Genomic DNA, 19,659 nt, shown 5'->3' on the forward strand with positions numbered 1-19,659 from the left:
TCTTACCGTAATAAAGATATCTCTTTCTTTTTTTCAATTTATTATTGAACACACTCGTCTGAGTATGTTGGCAATGAAACTGAATACAGTAAACTACGGTTATAATGATTGGTTGGTTGGTTTGTTGTTTAACGCCACACTCAGCAATATTCCAGCTATATGACAGTGGTCTGTAAATAATCGAGTCTGGACCAGACAATCCAGTGAATAATATCATGAGCATCGATCCACGCAATTGGGATCGATGACATGCATCAACCAAGTCAGCGAGCCTGACCACCCGACCCCGTTAGTCGCCTTATACAACAAGCACAGTCGCCTTTTACGGCAAGCATGGGTTGAAGCTGAAGACCTATTCTACCCCGGAATCTTCACGGGTCCGGTTATAATGAACTCAAAGGGAGCACTAATTCTACTTCGCTATAACCCTAGTTCGTTAAAAGCATATATAGAGCATATATACAGCAAATTGCCAGAAACAAAACAGTTCGTAATATCTGTCAGTTCATTATAAGCGTGTTTGTTATAAACATAGTTTACTGTAATAGTAAATTTGGGTTTTGAAAGTTACTGCCAATGTTTTAGCACCCTTCTTTTGCCTCTTGGCTCACAGATGCTTGTGTGATGGACAGGTGTCGTGCTTAGAGGGCAAACAGGATATTACCAGATGGAAAATAACCAAACTGAGTATAATGCAAATGCCATCAAACCAAACATATCAAAAGATGAAACTTACTTCAAAGAGCATAGACATATTTCTTTTATCATCCACAAAAAGAAATTGTTACAATTCAAATATTTCGATGACTGAAACCTGTATTTTCTTGTCAAATAACATGTCAGTCTTAGTGACCTAACTTGATAGGTGAGTGATCTTACTGATCTTTCTCTGTGTCATAGTGTCAGAAGTGAAAGCATTATTTCAAGCAAGACAATCATATTTTTCAGATCACTAAAACGTAATAAAAAGGACACATCTACTGTTTGGACTGGTTGCACAAATGAATTCATGAACAGCTTATTGAAGACAAATGCTTCTCACATTAACAGGTAAAACAAATACAACCATATCTAATCAGTGTAGTTTTCAAACTTAACTTGCAAGGAGGGCTTGTTAAATTCTTTTGAAGCCCTCATCATATTTGACTAGCCCTACACTTGCAAGCATATGTTCCTGAAACTCCTACTACGACATACGAGTATGCCACGCTTCAAGAATATGCCGCAAGTCACAAAAGCCATGTTTACTACTTTGCGTGGCTTTCAAATAAACTATGATATGAAAACAAAATCACAACAGACTTTCACATGAAATAACGTCTCAACTGATGATGATTCGTAGGAATAAAAAGGTAGATTTGAATTTTTAACTAAACAGTGAGGCCAGCGTTACGGATATGCTACTAGCCCAAATAAAAAGCCACTTGCATTTGACTAGTGGGCAGGCAACTATTTCAAAAACCGTATACAATGTTTACCATACAACAAACACATCCCTCTAAAAGACAAGGCTGAGATTACTACCACAATACCAAGAAACTTTCTTCAGTCAAAACATATAAACAGGACAAATTCTTACCTTGAAACTATTCATGCCGCTGTTACCGGGACGAGGAATCTAACCATTGACTGATTGGTTACAGTTATCCGTCTTACCCATACTACCAGATTTAAATCTGTCTGTTGTAACACACGTGCCACAATGCAATGCAGAGTCTAGTTCTCGCATCTATATGCCAGTTTCTCCACTGAAACACTGCTGTTGCCATATTGACCATGTGCAGCAGCTGGGAGCTCCTCACACACTCACACTGCAGGGAGCTTACCCCATGCGAAGCAATCAAACTGTATCACCACAACAGATGGGGATTTAATTGGATTATCTGGTATATCAGTCTGAACCTTATGGTTGAGATGGTGTTATTTCTACAAATGTAGACAATACGATAACATTCAAGAACAAACCTGAAGAAAACCTGTTTACACTTCGGTCAGAAACATTGCCTGTATTTTAAGTATAGGATAAAACATGCCTCCGAGGGCTTTGGTTTATAATGTTAAACCGTGCAAGAGGGAAAAGCTTGAGGGCTTTCCCGAGTTCATGTTTTACATTTTTAGGTCTCGGAGGGACAAAAGATTCGCTGAAATTAACGTAAACATTACTGAATGAAATTTTGAATAAAATTAATAAAATAGATTACAAACATAAGTCCAGATATACAATGAAGACTTACTATCACGTCATACTGTAACGACAAGGTTAACTTGCGTAATTCAATACGAATTGTTGACATTCTATTTCTGGGGACAGATCATTTTAGGTTTTAGGTTGGTGGTCCGCTTACGTACTGCACATAACATTTTGATACAGATTTCAAGGACGAAGTTAATACTTCAGCCTAACTATGAGATCGGGTTATCTACCGTCATGTTCGGTAATACTTGCATGACTAAGGGAGGTAACTCTGCATGGTGTATTTCAGCATCTTCCTGGCTGCCAACATTTCAGTGAGTGACATTTTGCCTTGGGGTCATAGGGACCGGTTAGGTCCAGTGCAGAGACCGCATGGAGGTCTAGGAGGGCATAGTCACCAATCCGAAAATTATATTAATCATTTTAGGCCATGTTTGGGATCCTTCAGGAGGTGCATTATAACCTAAAACTGTTAGATGTGTTAAAGAGGAAAGACAGTTTTCAAAGATAGTGATCGTGAGGTGACAATGCCTAGCTTCAGTCCAATAAAGTAAGACAAGTTCTATGGATGAACAACTTCTTTATTACAATGAGTTCACTAATTGAAGTTGAATTGAAAGAAGTTGTTCATCCATAGAACTCGTCTTACTTCATCACACCAACTTCTAAATGCCTCTGAAAGAAGTTCACTCCAATATGTGAGTTCTTGGGGTGTACACCAGAAACAAGCTTCACACAAAGTACCAAACGATTGTTTTTATAAACAATAATAGACCAAATGCAAAGTCTCTGGCAATACCAGTCTTCTTATGAAGAGAACAAGTCCTTCTCGAAAGTAAATAATGATGTGAGTAACAGTAAATACCAAACATATTATACTGTCAGTCGCAGCATATTGTGGAGCTGTTCCACTAAACTAATCAATGGACATAACTTCATGTCAAGTAATTTTAACTTCACAAACTTATTTTTAATTGGACCTCATTCTAATTTTTTAAAAGGTATGAACAACTCTCACCAGCTGATTTAATCGATGAACTTGCAACATAACAAGGACTACTACAGCTTGCACTTGAAGGCATTCCCTGTCACAGATGTGTGAACAATAAATCAAGACCAACAGATCTGTCATATATTTCTGCAAAACAGTTCTTGTTCTCTTCCATAGCACTAAAATCAATAATATTAAACATAAGGCTCTAAAAGATGGAGTGAAAAACACCTTAAAGCTGATTGGTCAGTTTAAATAATATGTCATACTGTACATGTTACAATGACAGAATGAGATATAATGACATAGTCCGAATGTCGGGGAGGTGAAATGGGATTTAACGTTGTGGTCAAGGTTATTGCGCTTACATAGCGACGTACGCATGTGGTGTGGTGTGGTGTGGTGTGGTGTGGTGTGTGTCTGCTTGTCTGATTTTATAGCACAAGGCCAATAAGATACCATGCCGCATTTTAACATGAATACCTCACTCAGACCCGGTACACCGACTCCGATCCGACATGTCCTTGTTTTAGCACCTTAATGCCGAGCACCGGGCAGGGCAACAACAAGTACCATCTTTTAACATCTTTTGGTATGATGCAGACAGGGATAGCAACCCTTGACCATCTGCTCTCCGGGCAGATGCTCTACCACTAGACCACAGAGGCAGTCACCAAAAACATAACCACAATAATACATTGTGTCAGATTCCCCATAAGCAGTATCACATGTACTACATCAGCGGAGCTTGCATCAGGATGCACAAACCTGCTACAATGTATTTACCATAGGTGATGTGTGTGCTTACAAAATTGACAAAAGGAAGGCAATTATTAAATCCATACACGAGTTACATGTTTCCCCCCAAAAAAACTAGCAGTAATGAACAAACTAAGTTTCAACAAAAGTTAAAACTAAACAATATTTTAAAAATAGTTACTACACAATCACATACCCCTTTTCCACTTCTGCTTTCGATAAAACAAGAAAACATGTGAATTTTCAGTCCTTGAAGGGGGTGCTTTTGTAGATTACTTTCTTTGTTGTTTAACGCCGCACTCAGCAATATTCAAGCTATATGACGGCAGTCTGTAAATAGTCGGGACCAGACAATCCAGTGATTGACATGAGCATCGATCCACGCGATTGGGATCGATGATATGCATCAACCAAGTCAGCGAGCCTGACCCCCCGATCTTGTTAGTCGCCTCGTACAAAAAGCATGGGTTGCTGAAGAACTATTCTACCCCGGATCTTCACGGGTCTTGTAGATTACTAGAGATTGGTCAGGAGTTAGTCAGGGGGCACATATTGGAACAGGGTGCATATCATATCATATATATATACGGCAAATCCAATTTCCCACCATTTCCACATACATTTAATTCCTCATAAGTCATTGGTTCTTCTATTCTACTGAAAAGACATTAAAGAACACCAATTTTTTCATTTGACTATCATGGGGCCCAGAGGACTCAGTGAGATGGAGGGAAAAGTTCGCAAATCATACCAATGCGAAAAATGAACTCAGGACTTATAGTGAACAAGTTATTTGGGTTTATTGTTGTTTTGTATGGTATTCCTGTAAAATCACAATTTGTCAGTTTGACGTGGGAGGAAAGCCTGAAGTGATGCAGGTCTTAAAAGCATAAAACTTGGGTCAAATCTTCTGGAATGGGTACGGTGCTGACAAACCTAGAAATAATCAGGGCAATGCTAGGATTAAAACCCACAATCATAGGTTACAGAATTTTTCTGAAATTCTGACAGAAATGTCACAATTACTCTCCTGCACTTTCCTATTTCAAAGTCATGTGCTCAAACTCTGAGGCTATTGTCTACAACTGCATTGTATCTACAGTTACAACACCTAGTTGAACCAGGTCTTTGAAAGGTATTTAGAAGTGATGCACATAAGGAAGAGAATATATGGATGTCAACTTCTTTATTATGAGGAACACAATGTTTCGGAGTATATGCTTACTCCTTCGTCAGGTGAATGATGAAGGAGTAAGCATATACTCCGAAACGCTGTGTTCCTCATAATAAAGAAGTTGACATCCACATATTCTCTTCCTTACCTTGCTGAACGACTAATACAGTTTAGTTTCTGCAAAAATGGATCAACTTGCAAAGAATTATATTTATTTCTAATTTAACTTTATTGCTGATGTTTAACATGTAGGAGAAAACAGAAAATTGCAAATACAATATAATTGCTACTCTGTACATGATATGATAAAATCTTTCAGGCTGTTTGTAAAACAACAATTCAGCAAAACAAAAATATCCAGACTACAGCATTTGTTGCCATGCTAGTCTTAAACAAAAATCACATATGAACTACTGAAGAACAATCTAATTTACAAAAACTCAACAGAAGACAAACCTGACCATCCATCAAAACAATGGCCGCAGCAGTGCTTGTCTTCTTCGTGGACCATGCATCAAATAGGAGACCAATTTAGCTAAAACCACCTGACCCTCCATAAAAACAATATGGGAAATGGTGGACCTTCCAGTATCTCCACCAAACACTCATCCATAAAATAAAACAAGTCAATTTGAAAACAAATCACATACATACACCACCACATACTAGCAGACACGCATACATGAGTGATCTTGCCAACCCTAAACAAATCCCTTCAACAATAGATCGTTCCAGCCAGGAGACAGGGAGTGAAACCAGGCACAGAATAGACTCAGTCAATCGAACAATATCAAGTAGTTTCAAATACAATGGAAAACGCTTAAATAAGGCTATGTGATATACTAATGTAGATGGATTGGGAAAAGTTAATACTACACGACACGTCTTTTCTCCATCATCTTCCCATAATGCCTCACACTCATTTATTGCTACAGAACCGCCTGGAAAGGAATAAGCCCCCTTTATCATGATCTTCCCACCAAGGTGCCAGACCTCCCATCCATCGGTACGTCTTTGTAAAACTACTCTCAAGCTGTTTCCATGTTGTTTCTATTTGTATTGTCCATGGGAGAGCACCATTACTGGCACGACAGCACACTTCAGGTACTCCAGCGAGTACAGTTTTATGCCATTAGGAGCCATTTTCTAAACATAAAATTGCAGGGACACCAATATATTGGCTTCAGTCAAAGGTTTTCTTTTGTTAACCAATTCACTTGACACTCTAAAGAGCTGTAGTCTTAATACTTCACTATTTTAGTTCAATGTTGTCAACAGAAATTCTAAGCAAGTATGTGCTAAAACATTATGTTAATTGTAATGCACCATATACCTGTGGTAATCATATTAATGTTCAAATGAAAACCATTTTTTGTGTTCATAATGACAAGACAAATCCATCTGAAGTTGTCACGTTAAGTTTGTTCTCGTCAAGATATCTACTATATTTCAGGAATGTTTTAATGAACAGAGCTCCAGACAACTTTTCAAACAATTGAGTTTTTATTCCAAGGTTTCTATTCTAATAGGGTTATCACATTTTTCATTGGGTAACCAATATTTTTTCACTCATCTATTCATCACTATTGGGTTTTCCCAAAATGAGTATAAGCATTTTGAGATTTTCAAAAAATGAAATAATGTTTTAGATGTATATAAGGGTTCTAAATATAGGCTTGACTCAGAAAGTAAATTAGCTCGTTATTGTGTTTTGGAAATTAGCTCCGTTGTACGCATGCTGAAAAAGCTTCATTGGCTGTTTACGCGTACTGTTTTCAAACAACTGAGTTTTTTATTAAATGCATGCGTTTCTGCACACAAGTTAATTGAAAGTTATTTGGGTTTTGAATAGTTTTGGGAGATATTTTACGCAAATAGGCAGCTTATCTGTAGCTCTGAGGAAGAATTAACTTCAATATGTGTTGCCTTAAGGAGGCATAAACATAAAAGCCAACGTGATGTACACACTGTATAAATGAGAGTAGTTCCTGTAAACTTTTAGCATTCAAATTCAAAAGTAATTCCAATAAACTAGCACTGAAACATACCTGCTGAATCGTCTGCTCAGGTCAACCAAACTGTTCACAGGTAAATAAGCCAAAATAATGATGGCTGCAGAAATTATTTTTTTTAACAGTATGGAATATACCAGACCCCTCAGGACAACAGTTAATGGGAATTTGTACTTATGTTTATTCAACTTGTAACGGTAATATTGAATACTATTAGTGTAACAACATATCCCAGCTTCAGTCCTACTCAGACACCCTCTGGACACTCAAAATATCCCACCAAAAGTTGAGTAATATATTTGAAATATGGTAAACAACTTGAATGCATGACAAAAATGAGTAAATAAATTTGACTGACCTCATTACCAAGGTTGAAGAAGTATCGCAGTGTGTTCATATCTGAAACAGAAGACAATGACTGCTACACTCTCTCTCCTGATGATTCCCATACTGATAGCAGCTTGCCGACGACTTGCCCCAGGAATACTAATAACTTTGGTTACCTTGGCAACGAATCAAAAACTTTGATGAAAGATATCAAAGTAATAATACATGAATGAGTGCTGAGTGTATCCCAGGATATTAGCTAAAGGCAAGGACTTATTTTCAGACGTAAACACTTTAATAGTTGCCCATGTCCACATCAATTTAACAGGTTGTTATTGTTCTGAGTGAGTGAGTGAGTGAGTGAGTGAGCTGGTTTTACGCCGCTTTTACGGTAAGTATGGCTGGCTGAAAACCTATTCTACCCTGGACCTTCACGGGTGTTGTAGGCAATGAAAACAAAGAACTAGCCACACACTAGTTGTACAAACAAAACAGTGCAGCCATGTCAACTGTCAGTCGTTATTCTGGGCAGGTATGGACATAACTATTTACACAACACTAAATCAAGCAGCTGACCTCCATGCCTGATGTGCATCAATCAATCCATGGCTGTCGCATGTACACTGGAATAAGTGAGTGAGTGTTATTTATCCCCTCTCTGGACAGTATTTCAGTTATATCACAGCATGGCAGCTTCATATAGGAAGAAAACCCAAAGTGATGCAGGATCTAGATATCAACCAATAATGTTCAAAGCAGCCATTCACCACTTTGGTGAAACCCACCATCACGAGTGAGGCACGGACAGACTCAGGATCATAAATTGGGCAAACCTTCGACCTGAACCCAAGACAAGCTGATTCGGACAACTAACAGTAGTCAACACTGCACAGGCATGTCCTGCAACCTGGTCTACTGGGCCAATCTCATTACTCTTCTTTCCAGAGAGGGTCTATGGTTGAAGCGTTTGCTCGTCACGTCAAGGAAACAGGTTCAATTCAACACATGGGAGCAATGTTTGAAGCCTACTTGTGGTGTCCCCCACTGTGGTATTGCAGGAATATAGCTAAAAGCGGCATTAAACCACTTACTCCTAGAGATTACAATTTTCCCCAAATGTCTGATGACTCACTTTAGATAGCACTCTAAAAACATAGTTAATTATTGTTCCAGTAATTTCAACTTGAGATCAGCTGCAGAATTCCTGCTTTAGAATACCTCATCAGACATGACTTCTACAACTCAAACATGTACCTGACAGGGGCAAATCTTTGCCATATGGATCTTGAGATGGTCCCCAACTGAAGTTCACCTGACCAATGGATGAAGCATAGGGTACGTTGACTACAGGCACTAGATACACAGGGGGTTGTGTCATAGGCAGGGGGGCCTGGGAGCTGGTGCTGGACGAGGCTGACGACACAGGCACTGTGCAGTAATGACCACCACCGCCGTTCTCCAGGGGCTCTGAACTCTCAGGAACAGGTGCTTGAGGTATCGGCATTCTCTGCCCAATGTCAAGGGGGCGGCAGCTACAAAAACAGTGTTATTAGCAAGAGGATAACACAAGATGTCAGCATTACTACAGAACTAGTTTGCAATTTACAGTAAACTATGCTTATAATGAACACAACAGGACCACTAATTTTAGTTTGTTTTATAACCATAGTTCGTTATAGTGAGTGAGTGAGTGAGTATGGTTTTATGCCGCTTTTAGCAATTTTCCAGCAATATCACGGCGGGGGACACCAGAAAATGGGCTTCACACATTGTACCCCTGTCGGGAATCGAACCCGGGTCTTCAGCGTGACGAGCGAACGCTTTAACCACTAGGCTACCCGACCGCCCTAGTTCGTTATAAGCATATATACAGCTTACAAACAACAAATGGAGGGGACCAAGTAACAATTCATTATATCCGTCGGTTCGTTATAAGCGTGTTCGTTATAAACGTAGCATGTCACCTCAAACAGCAGTTTTGTTTTGTTTGTTTGTTGTTTAATGCCCCACTCAGCAATATTCCAGTTATATGACATCGGTCTGTAAATAATGGAGTCTGGACCAGACAATCAAGTGATTAACATCATGATCATCGATCCAAGCAGTTGGGATACGATGACATGCATCAACCAAGTCAGCAAGCCTGACAACCGGATCCTGTCAGTCGCCTCTTACTACAAGCATAGTTGCCTTTTACGGCAAGCATGGGTTGCTGAAGACCTATTTTACCCCAGATCTTCACTGATCCTCAATCCACAGTACAACAGCTACATCACAGTGACATGCAACATATGTTACATTAGACAGCAATACTGAATTGATTACAACTTTTAAAATATTAAACCCACATTTAATGTTCCAAACATAAAAAAAGATACAACAAACCCCTTAAAGTTAAAGTCTACAACCATTGTTTCAAGAATTAACATCCAAACTTACAATGCAGGGAAGAGTTGCCTACCTGTTATTGTTGGGTGTCCAGACAGAGCGTGTGAGTGGGGATCTGCTGGGCGAGATGTGGTAGTGTTGTGAGGCTACGTCCACGGAAGTAACTGGCATCAGACACTGAAACAGCACCACAGTGACCACTATATACCCACACACACAATACAGCTATTAAACAGGCTCGTAAAACGGTTTCCACCACACAGGGGGCTAATACCCATAGGGCCACATACTGTTAATGGTCCTGTTCTCAACGTGGGCAACAGTGTTGGGACGTTCTGGGCATTTTGTGGGGACATGATTTGCAACAAACACCTTTTTGTCATATTTATAAGTGCTTTGACAATACATACTGAATTCATGAAGTTCTTGGAACACACAAAAATATTTTCTAGTTTTACACATTTTCTGAGTGATTGTGTCAAGAAGTAAGGAATATAAACTGTGTGATTTTACTCAAAAGTATGTCTCTCCCCTCCATTTTTGGATACATTAGTTAAGTTGTTACTGTAAATGTGTTTGCAAATCTGAAAAATAATAATAGCAAATTATAGCCTAGAAAGATAATGGTTTCATGAAGTAACATTCATTAACTGCAGAGCTGAGGCAATATTTCAAAATAGCAAAAGGCACCAGTAAAGCTGGTGAGCAATGTCATCCCAAATTTCAGTGAAATGTGTTTAACGGCTTTCAGGATATGGTTCAGAAATGAACCCTAACCTCATTTGAGACAGCCAATGTTGTTTCCATGGAAACATAAAAAAATACAATTAGGAACATTTATTAAATAGCAAAAGGCACCAGTTAAGCTGATGATATATATATGTCAAGTTTCATTGAAAATCACTGTACAGTTTTCACGCTATGGCTCGGAATAGGATTGGACGCCAATGCCAACGATACTGAGCCAAAAACAATGTCTCCCCTCCCTCTGAGGGGGAAAGACAGACATAGTTACAAGATGTCGAGGTTGATATGAGGCAATTTCCATGCATGGCCAACATGCAGCACAATCAAATAATTAAAATAATGACGAAACAAAAACGTTCAAATATTGCTATGAAAGTTATTGTACATCAGAATGACTGAAAACTACAGTCTTTACTCTTTCAACTGCAAGTTTGGGTCATACCACATGATCAAATATAAAAGTGACTAAATAGCATGGCCTTTCTTCTATCTCTCAGCTGTAAGCTTGCGTTATACGACATGATCAAATACAGTTGAGTGGTTTTTTTCTAAGACCTCTTTGATAAGTAATCCAGTTATATCACGATGTGTCAGTTTACAGTGGAAGGAATCCCACAATGTGATGCTACTTTGGTGAATCCCACAAGGAAAGCCATAATCAGGGAAAACCGGAATTCGAAGCAATGACCATCGGTTTGTGGCGTGCCCAAAAGACGCGACAGCACAGCAAATTGTGGTACCTTAGACGACTGGGATATCCATGCCACTTTATCATATACATAACTATTGTCTAATTTCGTCGAAAAAATTACCAAAGTATATCTTGTTCTTTTTCGTCATATTTAAGCCAGCTGGAACAATTAATTGGCAAGCTTGGATGAGACCTTTTTTCAGTTGTTACACAATTAAGTGAGTGAGTGAGTGAGTGAGTGAGTGAGTGAGTGAGTGAGTGAGTGAGTGAGTGAGTGAGTGAGTGAGTGAGTGAGTGAGTGAGTGAGTGAGTTTGGTTTAACGCCGCTTTTAACAGTATTCCAGTTATATCGCGGCATGTCAGCTTAATGTGGGAGGAAAGCCCGAAGTGATGCAGGTCTCCGACGTTTACCACTTCGTTGAAACCCACGAGCACGGGTATGGTGCTGACAAACCTAGAAACATAATCGGGGCGAACCGGGATTCGAACCCACAATCATAGGTTTCTGGCGTGCCCAAGGGACGCAACTCTGCACAGCGAATCGCGGCGCCTTAGACGACTGGGCCACCCGTGCCCCCTTTACACAATTAAGGAAGGAGCTGAACTCCGATGAAACAAAACACTACAATATAATCCCTTGATTAATTTATGCAAAATAAAAAGATTCTATGAAATAAAAGACAATATTCTTTTAACATATCAAAACAATACATTCACTATTGAACTGAAGATCTACTATCAAGTATTGGTTTATTATTTTATTGAACGTAAGAGCATTTGTCAGTTTGAATTTCGCAGCCATTGTCCCAACAATGAAGGATGAGAAGACAAAAAGGCCAACATAAACCGGGGACTGTTAGATTAAGAACCAACAGCTGTGGGCTACAAGGCAGATTCCTTCCCTAGAGGGCGATATACACACAGAGCAGGGGCACCATCTTGGATTGCAATCAAACAGTCCACAGCCTAATCAAAAGTTCCTCTGCTTAACAAAAGATTAGAAAGACATAACTCTTATCTCACACAGGTAATATAGAGATTAGATGTATTTGATGTGTGCACATACATAAATCTGTAGCTTGTTACACACTTTGATGACTAACCTTAATTGCTTGGCTCAATAACACTGCACATAAGGAATCAGTATAACAGAAAGGTTGGATAATATTTAAATAATATCACCTTCAACAACAAACTTGAAATGAAGATACCAGTTCTACATGAGTATTTTTAAATACTTAATCATGTTTGTGTATTGTTTCAGTACCGGTATTAAAAACTGTGTCAATCATATTTTTACCCCCCACGACTGGTTTGTTACTGAAAAGTGAAAAACTAATTACTGAAATAATGTAGAAACATAAAGTATTCTAAAAATTTCAATTGTAAAGTCTAACCCCTCCGTTGCAGTTTAAAACTGAAATGCATAAAAGTACTTAATTACAAATAATATTCATATACTTAAATTCAGTATTCTTAACTTTGATGTGATCCACTGTTGCCGTTTAAAACTGAAATGTAATAATATCTAAATAATTATTTTTACACTATAATTTCAATATTGAAAGTTATCAGATTATTTTAAATTAAATGTGTATTTGAGGAGAAACTATGATCATATTAATACACGTGATCATGAAATATAAAAATGAAATGGTGTTTCCGAGTTGTATATGATCAGATAATTGAGATATTTTGTTTTACTGTGAAAAGCAGCAATTGTGGTCACAGACAAGAGAAACAATGTTATCAACTGCAACTACTCAAACATCTCTGGACCAGACAATCCAGTGATTGACATCATGAGCATCAATCCACTCAATTGGGATTGATGACATGCATCAATCAAGTCAGCAAGCCTGACCACCCGACCCTGTAAGTCGCCTCTTTATACGACAAGCTTAATAGAAATTATTTGACAACTTTGAATACTGAAATCCTAGTGTAAAAATTAATTAAATAATTTAGTATTCTATTACATTTCAGTTTTAAAGCCCAACAGTGAAGGTTAAAAGAAAACAATTGACATCAAACTTTTTAATTCTGAAATAGTATATAAATAAAGTAAATAAGTTTCATTTACAAACCAGTAGCGGGGGTGAAAAATATGACAGTTTTAAATACCAATAGTGAAACTATACATAAAGATTAAGAATTTTTTCATTATTCAGTAACAAGCCATATTATTTACAATTTACATTAATTAAGATCACATTTCCTTCACCAGAGCTCTATCTGCGTAAATACACAACTACACCCCCAAAACATTGAGTTGCTTGGCTACAAATATGCATGAGAAAACTTAACACACCAATAGGTTAACAGTGAGAGTTACCCAATGTATGCTTTCTAACTTGCGTACCTGTATTTCTGTACAAACACATACTCAGAAGCATCACACACATGAACTCTACTGGAATGAATAATGCAAGCTTGTCACTGCATGCTTATGCAACATGTTAGACACTGTGACAGCATTTTAAGCAGAATTTCTCTTTTTAAAATTCTACTCATTGGTGAAAAATACTAATAGAATGGTCCCAAAAGAGAAAAACTTGAATACCCACTGAACACTATGAACACCCAAAAAACACTACCAACACCAAACAAACCCACTATCAACACACACAGAACACTATCAACACCCAAAAAACACTACCAACACCCAAAAAACACTATCAACACCCAAAAAACACTATCAACACCCAAAAAACACTACCAACACCCCAAAAACACTATCAACACACACAGAACACTATCAACACCCACAGAACACTATCAACAACCACAGAACACTATCAACACCCAAAAAACACTACCAACACCAAAAAAACCCACTATCAACACCCACAGAACACTATCAACACCCAAAAAACACTACCCAACACCCAAAAAACACTATCAACACCCACAGAACACTATCAACACCCACAGAACACTATCAACACCCCAAAAAAATTACTATCAACACCCACAGAACACCATCAACACCCACAGAACACCATCAACACCCACAGAACACTATCAACACCCACAGAACACAAACACCCAAAGCTACCAACACCCACAGAACTATCAACACCCAAAGAACTATCAACACCCAAAGAACACTATCAGCACCAAAAGCTATCAACTACCAAAGAACTATCAACACCCAAAGAACTATCAGCACCCAAAGAACTATCAACACCCAAAGAACTATCAACACCCAAAGAACTATCATCACCCAAAGAACTATCAACACCCAAAGCTATCAACACCCAAAGAACTATCAACACCCAAAGAACTATCAACACCCAAAGAACTATCATCACCCAAAGAACTATCAACACCCAAAGCTATCAACACCCAAAGATTTATCAACACCCAAAGAACTATCAACACCCAAAGAACTATTAGCACCCAAAGAACTATTAGCACCCACAGAACTATCAACACCCATAGAACTATCAACACCCAAAGAACTATCAACAACCAAAGATCTATCAACAACCAAAGATCTATCAACAACCAAAGAACACCATCAACACTCAACATGGATGAAAATTTGTGAGTACTCAATGGCTGAAACTATCTGGAGCATGCTGCACGATGCAAACATCACACTCGTCATACTAAGCTCTAGTCTGAACCATATTTTCCATTCCGCCCAGCCCTTTCTGTAATGCAAATGTCTAAATGAAGCAAGTCTAGATTTTCCTCAGGTTCAGGATCTCCCATCTCACTGGGGCTGCTTTTCAAGTTAAATGGAGTTATTTGATTCTATCCAAATGATATAATTTCAGAGACTAAGCATTAGTGTATCTCCTACCTGCAGTGTCAGAGCAGCAGTGTCAGCGGTTGGAACGTGTCATCTCAGAGTTCTGGATATGATGGTACTCCATTTATCACCTGGCTGCCACGTGAAGTATTGAGTAGGCCATTACAGAGTGATGATCAACTGACTCCTCCCACCCAGTGTCAATATATTTACATAAATAACTCATTGATTGAAAAGTCTATTGATCCCTGACACCTGTCAAAACACAGTCGATACAATCTCGGAACAGCACCAGTTGGCGTGTACATGCTGTGATATCATGGGTGAGGTCTTATCACTTTTTTCAAAATTATAATAAATCTTTATGTTCAGTCTCACGTGTAAATTGAAATAAAATGGGTTTTTTATTCTGAATATTTATGCATTCAATTATGTACAAAAGTAATCAATATACTGGTTAGTTTTGTGAAAAACTAACTACACCATATTTTTAATTCAATGCAAATTTTCAAAAATAATCCTGCTATAAATCTGCGACATTATTCGTTCTATAAAAAATATCAAATCTTATTGTATTCAAACCAAGATTACCATAAGGTTTTATTGTGAATACCTGCTAAAGCATAGTGTTTTACGGAGAGATAAAACAATATTTTAACATACATTACTGTAGTCGCCTTCATAAGCGCCTATATTTTCGGAGTGGAAGTGAGTGAGTTGGATTCCTAACGCCGTTTTGAACAGTATTCCAGTTATATCACAGCGTGTCATCTTCAGGTCTCGGGTCCGAGGTTTACCACATTGGTAAAACACATGATCACGGGTATGGTGCTGACAAACCTAGAAACATAATCGGGGGAGACCTGGATACAAACCCACAATCATAGGTTACTGGCATGCCCAAGGGATGCAACTCTGCACAGTGAATTGTGGCGCCTTACATGAGTCAAAACTACAAAACCATTAACATCTCTATGACAAGAGTGCTCTGAGAGCACAACATCTGCCGCATGAATGTTTTTAACGAGTCAAATGAAGCTCCATAAAACAGGGGCAGTAACTCTGTCAAAATTACTCGAAATGAAACAGGACTGCGATATGCGTATCATCAACATGTCGACATCTTGTGTGTAGAGTTTCAGGGATATTCTCTGGAAACTGTAGGAGTTGATTTCACAAGCTTAGTACCCTCTGTGGGACGGACGGCGGGGGATAAAAACTTGCACAATGTATGTTTTTTTTTATATTGGATTATTTTGTTGTTTAATGCTGCACTCAGCAGAAGTCCAGCTATGATGGCAGTCTGTAAATAATCTAGTCTGGACCAGACATTCAAGTGATTGATATCATGAGCATCAAACCACGCAATTGGCAAACGATGACATGCTCCAACCAAGCATGGGTTGCTGAAGACCTATTCTACCCTGGATACACTATGTATGTATGAAGGGACTGTATGTATGAAGGGACTGTAATATGAAGGGACTGTATGTATGAAGGGACTATGTATGAAGGGACTATATATGAAGGGACTATATATGAAGGGACTGTATGTATGAAGGGACTATGTATGAAGGGACTGTATGTATGAAGGGACTACGTATGAAGGGACTGTATGTATGAAGGGACTGTATGTATGAAGGGACTGTATGTATGAAGGGACTATGTATGAAGGGACTGTATGTATGAAGGGACTATGTATGAAGGGACTATGTATGAAGGGACTATATATGAAGGGACTGTATGTATGAAGGGACTGTATGTATGAAGGGACTATATATGAAGGGACTGTATGTATGAAGGGACTGTATGTATGAAGGGACTGTATGTATGAAGGGACTGTATGTATGAAGGGACTATGTATGAAGGGACTGTATGTATGAAGGGACTGTATGTATGAAGGGACTGTATGTATGAAGGGACTATGTATGAAGGGACTGTATGTATGAAGGGACTGTATGTATGAAGGGACTGTATGTATGAAGGGACTGTATGTATGAAGGGACTGTATATATGAAGGGACTATGTATGAAGGGACTGTATGTATGAAGGGACTGTATGTATGAAGGGACTGTATATATGAAGGGACTGTATGTATGAAGGGACTGTATGTATGAAGGGACTGTATATATGAAGGGACTGTATGTATGAAGGGACTGTATGTATGAAGGGACTGTATGTATGAAGGGACTGTATATATGAAGGGACTGTATGTATGAAGGGACTATATATGAAGGGACTATGTATGAAGGGACTGTATGTATGAAGGGACTGTATGTATGAAGGGACTGTATGTATGAAGGGACTGTTTGTATGAAGGGACTGTATATATGAAGGGACTGTATGTATGAAGGGACTGTATGTATGAAGGGACTATGTATGAAGGGACAATGTATGAAGGGACTATGTATGAAGGGACTGTATGTATGAAGGGACAATGTATGAAGGGACTGTATGTATGGAGGGACTGTATGTATGAAGGGACTATGTATGAAGGGACAATGTATGAAGGGACTATGTATGAAGGGACTGTATGTATGAAGGGACAATGTATGAAGGGACTGTATGTATGAAGGGACTATGTATGAAGGGACAATGTATGAAGGGACTATGTATGAAGGGACTGTATGTATGAAGGGACAATGTATGAAGGGACTGTATGTATGGAGGGACTATGTATGAAGGGACTGTATGTATGGAGGGACTATGTATGAAGGGACTGTATGTATGGAGGGACTGTATGTATGAAGGGACTATGTATGAAGGGACTGTATGTATGGAGGGACTGTATGTATGAAGGGACTGTATGTATGAAGGGACTGTATGTATGAAGGGACTATGTATGAAGGGACTGTATGTATGGAGGGACTGTATGTATGAAGGGACTATGTATGAAGGGACTGCATGTTTGGAGGAACTGTATGTATGGAGGGACTGTATGTATGAAGGGACTGTATGTATGAAGGGACTGTATGTATGAAGGGACTATGTATGAAGGGACTATGTATGGAGGGACTGTATGTATGAAGGGACTGTATGTATGAAGGAAGCGAGGGAAGAGGGTTTCGAACATCAAAGTCACATCAATGACTGGACTAAGCCATTATTAAGTTGTTTTTGTTGTTGTTTGGTTTGGTTTGTTGTTTAACGCCCCACTCAGCAATATTCCCGCTATATGATGGCGGTCTATAAATAATCGAGACAATCCAGTGATTGACATGAGCATCGATCCACACAATTGGGATGGATGACATGCATCAACCAAGTCAGCGAGCCTGACCACACGATCCCGTTAGTCGTCTTTTACGACAAGCATAGTCGCCTTTCAAGGCAAGCATGGATCTTCTACCCCGGATCTTCATGGGTCGCCATTATTTAGTGAAAAAAGGTGTGTAAAGTGAAATGAATTTCATTTGAATTTCTCATTCAAGATCATATTATATGACATGTGCATGTTTTTACTAGTTCGGACTAATGCCAGTTTAATAGTGCTAGCCCAGGGAGATATGCCAAAATTAACAAGGGTACCCCACACAGCATACTGACTGAAAACTGCCCAGTCTTGTTTTATCCCTTATGCTGAGCGTCAGACAGGGTAAAAACAAGTACTTTTTCAAACATTTGGTTTGATGCTGCCGGGGATCAAACCACCAAATTTCCACTCTCCGGGCACATACTTTATCCACTACACATTGAGCAAAATCAAGTGACTGTGGTCATGCACTTGACCTTTTTAGGGAAACTCGTGGAACCTTATCAGACAAACTCTGGGATTCACCAACCAAATACACCGACACATTGACAACGCACAATCACATATACTTGCATTAACATTCTATTCAGGGGAGCAAAATGTCGTTTCATCGGTGTCCACAAAAACAAATACACTGATTGAAACTTCTTTTTAATCTCTTCTACAAATTAACGGAGTAAGTTCTGGCTAAAAATAAAATAAAATAAATACTATTTTCCTCCATCCTACAAAATGTAAGAAGAACAGTGATCCTTAAATCTTCATAAAAATACAGAATATTTATCCATAAATCTACATAAAACACAGACTATTTACTTTGCAGATTTATTAACTTTCATAGAATTCAATAGATGGTGGAGTGTATGATCATCTCCAACAGTAGTTGTTTGGATTGTAGCCTCATTGTGCCGCAGGAGATGCACATTGCACCATTTGGTTTGGTTCAATCCACTGGGATGCATCGACCCTCCCATCAGATTACAAGGACATGGTGACAGAACTACAACAAACTATTGAGCTATGGACATGCCGTGTTTATTAGTTGTCCTCATCAATGTTGAGTCAAACCAACTGTCACAGATGTGCTATTCGTTATTATCAAGGTCTCTTTTTTCTGGCTAGGTCGTTGAAATGTGTGTTGCTTCACGACATGCATCAAAGTACATGAACTTTTTATTAGGCTGTGCAAAGTTATAACCACGAGTTGTTAAGCATTACTAGATTAATGACTCACTCCTTAGGATTCTATTTAAAAACAGGACAGTTTGGAATTGCTACGTCGGCAAAAGCTTGCACTTCAAGACGTCAGACAATTAGGATAGTGACATTGAAACTTGTTTCACTTTTTTAAAGGCTGATCAAC

General features: G+C 38.7%; 1 protein-coding gene across 4 annotated transcripts in view; it reads right to left on the reverse strand.

The window, feature by feature from the left end:
* LOC124143683 (putative bifunctional UDP-N-acetylglucosamine transferase and deubiquitinase ALG13) overlaps nucleotides 1-19,659 on the reverse strand; it is a 146,091-nt gene that overhangs the window by 14,269 nt on the left and 112,163 nt on the right. For all 4 annotated transcript variants that reach the window (XR_006862317.2, XM_046512726.2, XM_046512723.2 and 1 more), the window contains 3 exons: nucleotides 9,919-10,022; nucleotides 8,712-8,989; nucleotides 7,489-7,529 (listed from right to left, as the gene is read on the reverse strand). Coding sequence is in view for 3 of the 4 variants with exons in the window: in XM_046512726.2 (XP_046368682.1) it covers nucleotides 7,489-7,529; nucleotides 8,712-8,989; nucleotides 9,919-10,022 (423 nt within the window). In the remaining variant the exon portion in view is untranslated. The remainder of the gene's footprint in view (nucleotides 1-7,488; nucleotides 7,530-8,711; nucleotides 8,990-9,918; nucleotides 10,023-19,659) is intronic.

The sequence above is a fragment of the Haliotis rufescens genome, unplaced genomic scaffold, assembly GCF_023055435.1.
Source record: "Haliotis rufescens isolate VD_foot unplaced genomic scaffold, xgHalRufe1.0.p SCAF_7, whole genome shotgun sequence".
In the NCBI taxonomy this organism is placed as follows: Eukaryota; Metazoa; Mollusca; class Gastropoda; order Lepetellida; family Haliotidae; genus Haliotis; species Haliotis rufescens.